The 5,925-nt window shown below is 48.2% G+C and overlaps 1 protein-coding gene across 1 annotated transcript; it reads left to right on the top strand.

The window, feature by feature from the left end:
- The first annotated feature begins 3,984 nt into the window (after nt 1–3,984).
- Nucleotides 3,985–4,326, top strand: LOC133377901 (protein LDOC1-like). The gene has a single exon (XM_061612699.1). It carries the CDS (start codon nt 3,985–3,987, stop codon nt 4,324–4,326), a length of 342 nt encoding a protein of 113 aa, XP_061468683.1.
- Nucleotides 4,327–5,925: the final 1,599 nt, after the last annotated feature.

Raw genomic sequence — 5,925 nt, 5'->3', positions numbered from 1 at the left:
TTTAACAGCAATGCATGGATACCGTAGTGACTCCTGTAGGAAGGATTTACAAACTGCGTCAGGCCTGGAATAAATCTTATTTCAAGTACCTAGGGTTTTTTCCTCCTTTTCCCCTCTGCTAGTGATGCTTTCTTGGTTTAGTGGTTGGTTTTTTGGCCAGTGAAGTCCTACCTAGCTTAGGACCTCATTACCTAACAGAAAGTCTTCTCTCACATGTATCTACCCAGGCCTGGTGCCAGTGGGTAGCCAGAGAGAGCACTGGCCAAGGGCCCCCCGTGGCTTAGAAGCTCATCCCTCTCAGGCTAAGAGGGAAGAGCTCTCCGTGATCCACACCAGCATTGAGTCATGGGGCCCAGTGACCCAACACTGCCATGGATCACAGATCAGGAGCTCCACCCTCCCAAGAAACACCCACACATGCAGGCAGTACAGGCTTAAACAAGCCTGCCCACCACCATTGCTGCATCAGCACACTAGCACCTGCATGCACATGTCTGTCATCATCCAAGATCGTGGTGAGACCATCCCTCAGGGATTGACACCCACCACCACCATCTTGGGTGATAGCATGCATGCACTCACAACGTGCTAGCACGCAGATGGAGTGACATAGGAGGTAGGTGGGACAGGCAGGCCTATTTAAATCATATTTACACCTGCACCACCTGCATCGGGAGGGGGTGTTGGGGAGCATGACAATGTGGGTGTGGGGTAGTCTGATGCCGAAGGGCCCAGTCATGCCTAGTGCCAGCCCTGTACCTACCTGTACCTTAAGGTCATCAGTGGAACCTCTTCTCTACATGCCCCTTCAATCGGAAGTTCAGGGTGGTCACAAGAGAAATGGGCTTTTTAGCAGTGCCCTCAAGGCTATGGAGTGTTCTCCCTAGGGAAGCTCACCTGGTGTCTACACTGTTGTAGAATTTTCTGTTCTTCCAGGCCTTTTAAGGTTTTGGTGGTGGTGGTTTTTAGTCTCTGTGGGACTCTGACTGGGATTTATTTTTTTAGTTGCTGTATATATTGACCATTTTAGCTCTTGTGCTTTTTATTGTATTCTGCTGGTCTTTTGTATGTGGCTTTTATGCTGACAGGATATTAAAGCGCTTTGCATTGTACCATTGATTTGTTATGTTTTATTTTTCTGCATGACAGCTGGAGAACCTATGAATAGCATAGAAATAAATACATAAATGCCCAATGGGAAAAAAAATCTTTCTTATTTATGAATACTGCTTTCTTCTCCCTTTTGTTTTGACATCACAAGTCTTTAACTGGGATTCTACTGCACATGGACTTCAACCTCTGTGTTTTGAAATATAAATTTTACTTTTAATTTTACCTTTGACAAAACACTCATTTTCACAGTACTTACTGTAAAATGTTCTGGGGAAAAAAACAAATTTAAATTAAACCATATATCTATATCTTCTTGAAGTGTTTACAAAAAAAGAAACAGAGAAGCACAATTATTTGTTTATGCTGTAGTATAATACTAAAATAACATATCAGTTTTGGTTTGGGTTTGAGTGAAGCTCTCAGCTATCCCCAGCTGCCTGAGGAAATTATTGCTCCCATTTATTCATTACAACAAACAAACTATACACTGAGGGAAAGCAAACTACTGCTACAACAACTAACAACTCCTAGATCACTATCAGGGGAGAAAATTCATCAGCCATAACTATAGATTTGTTTGACTCTATACAGAATGGTGCAGATTAATGATGTCACTAAAGTTTGTAATTACAAATTTCTCCAGCTCATAATTATTGGATGTATTCTCCATCAAGCACTGCATCAAGCACAGAACTCTTCCCTAGTTTAGAACGTAACATTAGTGCTCTTATGCACTGCTTATGCAAAGGGACAACACAGATACAAAGGGGCTGTGCAGGCCTTCCTGGCCCCTCGTGTTGAAAGATAAATTCTAAAGTGGGGAGCCTTTTCTATCCATGTAGGTTTCCATCAATATATAGAACTGTGGAAGATCAAGTGACAGCAAAGTGCAGGAAAGGCGGGTTAGATATAGTGGCCTTCGAAAGCCACCATCAAAAGGGCCACTCATGTGCTGAATCACTGCATAAATGAGGGGTCATTGCCAGTTAGCCCTGCCTCTGATATTACACATACTAGCTTGCCCCATCCCCTTCCATCTCCGCATATGGCACAAATGTGAGCAACAGAGAAGTGTGTGTGTGTGTGTACAAAATCTTCCTGTGATCTGGAACCCCAATCATGCAGAGTTCCAGATCATGTGGAAGCATGTATAGGTATTATACAGCCATGAGAGTGGCTGTATACTATAGCCAGCATGGATTCTTCACATTCCACTATGTTAAATTAAAAACACTCCCATGTCATTCTGCTGCTTCCCATAAGCTCATTTCAAAACAAAACCTTACAAAACTTACAGTCCTGAACTCAGAAACGCTTGCTTAACAACCCTCTAAGCATGGCTGGTTCTAAAGGGTGGCCGGTGGGGCACTGGCCCAATGGCCCCTGGAGCTACAGAGGGTCCCTCAGCCACCCATCTGCTCCCCTTCCACGATTCACACACCCCACGCCCCCCACCTACCTGTCTGCTGTCTTTTACCATTGCCCTTAATGAAGATGGTGGCCGCAGTTTCCCTAAAATACTGAAGCCCTGCTGCCATCTTAGTTGATGGCAGAGATACACACGCGTAGCACACACACGTGCCATCAACAAAGATGGCGGCGCAGGCATCATCCCCTTAGGGAAACCATGGCTGCCATCTTCGTTAAGGGCAATGGTAAAAGACAGTAGACAGGTATGTGGGAGCATGGGGGCTAAATGCATGCGTGCATGCATGTGTGTGTGTGCATGCACCCACATGCACACACACACACACACACACACATGCCAGGGCCCAGGGCAACCTGATGCCCAAGGGCTCTGGCATGCCTGGAGCCAGCCCTGCCTCTAAGTTTTCATGGTGATTCACAAAACACTCAGAGAAAATCCAGACTTTAAAGTCTGAAACACAAGTAAAAGAATCCAGATCCCTGTAGGACTTTTTTCTGTCCATGGTCTCATAATTTGTTGAAATTAATTAAAAATCACCCATATTCACAGAGTAACTGTAATCCTATTGCTGACCTTGCTCCATACACTGACCTTCATCTTCTGCAGTTTAAAATTTAAACAAATGCATGGCTGATTTTAATTAATTTAAGAAAATTAACATTGGAGTCTATGATAACGCAGGCATGTGTTGAGCCCCAGCTCTCCCAGGAGGATCAGGGAGGGGAGTCAGCTGAGCCCCAGCCTCCTCAGATAGAGCAGGGGGAGGGATCAGAGGTAGATGAGGCTTTCAAGGACAATGAGGGAGGGGGAGTAGTTGACAGTCTGCCAGTTCCCACAGACAGCTCTCCCGCCGAAGCAGACCTCGCTCCACCTACAGACGCCCCAACAGAGACATTGGGGGATGACCGGGCGAGCGTGCCAGCTCCACCACCACCAGGATTCCCTGTCTGGCACTTCAAATGCTTTCCCACCTCCTGAGGCTGAGCCGGCACCTATCAAGCCTGTACTGTCAGATGAGCCGGGGGAGGCTCACCCCTCTTCGCCCCACACAAGATGCCGTGAGAAGGTGGAACGTCGAAGGAGTCAGAGATTACAAGCGAAGACCTTCCCTACTTAAGGTGGTGCCCCCCCGACTCGGTTGCTGAGTCAACTTTCTTCACACACTGCAGAGTATGCCTAGCTTAGTTATGGACTGTAGTGAGTTAGCATAGCTAAGTCTATGAAGCACACTGCCTTTAATGTAAAAGTTACTCTAATAAAACAGGAATTAACTCCAGTCTCTCCTCCATCTCATATCTCGCACTCTGGGCAGGACAGATTGACTCAGCCACCATCCCTCTTCTCCAATCATGACCAAGAACATGGAGGCTAGTGGCGGTGCCGAAGGGGGAATCCCAGTGACTCTCAAGACCTTGTACACCAAGCTCCAGAACCTCTGAGCCATGACCCAGAACCTCCAGTTAGAGAACCAGAATCTCTGTGCCTTGATTGCCCAGGGAGGCGTGGCACTGGTGGCTGCAGTGCCCACCAGAATCAAGTCTCCCGTGGGGATGCCCTCCTGCTATGGTGGCCAGAGCGACCAGTTCTCCACATTCTGTGCCCAGTGTGAATTATACATGCGTGTAAGAGAAGCTGAGTTTCCAACAGAGGACTCGAAGGTGGCATTTCTCATCAGTCTGCTAGAAGGGGAGGCTGCCAAGTGGGCCACCCCATATCTGATCCGAAACGACCCTGCACTGGTGCAATACAATGTTTTCATCACAGCCATGGAAGAGATGTTTTGAGATCCACAATGGAAGGAGATGGTAGCCTGCCAAGTAGGAACCCTAAAGCAACGGAGAGGATCCGTGGGGGAGGTCTATATTAACACCTTCCGTGTCTTGGCCCAAGAGATTGAATACAACGACCTGGCCCTGATGTACTTCTATCAAAGTGGTCTGAACCTCCAGGTGTTAGATGAACTGGTGCGTAGCTCCCCACCAGGCACCTTGGCCCAGCTAATCCAGTTGTGTCTGCAGATAGACAGTCAGCTTGAAGGCCGTTGGTTGGAGCACAGAGTGGAGCTGATCCATTCCCAGGCACCTCTACCTCTCTCCCACATTTGTCACCTGCCTGGCGTGGGAGCCTTGATCTCATCAGGGGAGGAGCCCATGCAAATTGGCGGGGGCTGACCATGCTTGTCAGAGGAGGAAAAAGAAGCTCAAGAGGGAGGGGGCTATACCTGTACTGCGGGAAAAGAGGACATCTAGCCCGGGGTTGCCCTTCCAAGGCCGAGAAGACTTCAGTGCCAGAAAACTCCAAATCCCAGCTTTCATAAAGGCCCAAGAGTTGGGAGCCAAGTCAACAAGGGTCTCATCAACAGCCCCTGCCATTGCAACCCACCCTGCTCATGCCGGTCTGACTGAGACTGCCCACCAGACAGAGTTTCCAAGTCAAAGCCATGACTGACAGCAGGGCATCGTCAAGTTTCATGGAGTGCAATTTCACCTGCGAGCATGGCCCATTCAGATGCTGGAGCAGCCGTTGTCCATCGAGACCATTGTTGGGCGGCCTCTAAAGTCGGAAACTGTGACTAGAGTGACCCAGTTGCTGGGAATGGAGATCCTGGGACACATGGAGGAGCTGTCATTCTATGTGGCTTCTCTGCCTCACTTCCCAGTGGTGTTAGGGATGCCTTGATTGTTCCAGCATAACCCGACCATTTTCTGGGACGAGGCCGTGGTGGTGTTCGCCTCAAAGTACTGCCAACAACACTGTCAGCCTGGGGCAAGCCCGGCCCTGAGGTAGTAGCCAGCACGATATTGCAAGAGGAAGTTTCTCTACCGGAGAAATATTTGGAATACTGGGATGTGTTTGACAAGGGAGAAGCCAACCAACTTTCTCCCCCAACCATATGATTGTGCCATCAACCTCATACCGGGAGTGCCCATCCCATCTGGGCACATTTATTCCCCAACAGAGCCAGAGCTGGCAGCACTGAGGGAGTTTCTGGACATGAACCTGAAGAGAGGTTTCATCCAACCCTCTCAGTCCCTGGCTGGGGCACCTCTGCTATTCGTTAAGAAGAAGAATGCAGAGCTACGTCCATGTAATGACTACAGAGCACTAAATCAGATCACCATCCCCAACAGCTACCCCTTGCTTCTCATCACAGAAATGCTGGAATGTTTGTGCTCAGCCAAGGTCTATACCAAGCTCGATCTGAGAGGGGCTTACAACCTGGTGTGAATAAAGGAGGGAGATGAATGGAAGACCGCTTTTAAGACCTGTTATGGACAGTTTGAGTATCTAATGATGCCCTTCAGATTGTCCAGGGCCCCAGGAGTCTTCCCTGATTTCATGAATGACATCTTTAGAGACTATTTGGACCAATTCATGACTGT

Source organism: Rhineura floridana, chromosome 2 (assembly GCF_030035675.1).
Source record: "Rhineura floridana isolate rRhiFlo1 chromosome 2, rRhiFlo1.hap2, whole genome shotgun sequence".
Lineage (NCBI taxonomy): Eukaryota > Metazoa > Chordata > Lepidosauria > Squamata > Rhineuridae > Rhineura > Rhineura floridana.
This window is presented reverse-complemented; position numbering and strand designations above follow the sequence as displayed.

What these genes read in the sequence shown, in the direction of transcription:
- LOC133377901 (XM_061612699.1), top strand. Translation starts at nt 3,985, where the DNA reads ATGACCCAGAACCTCCAGTTAGAGAACCAGAATCTCTGTGCCTTGATT.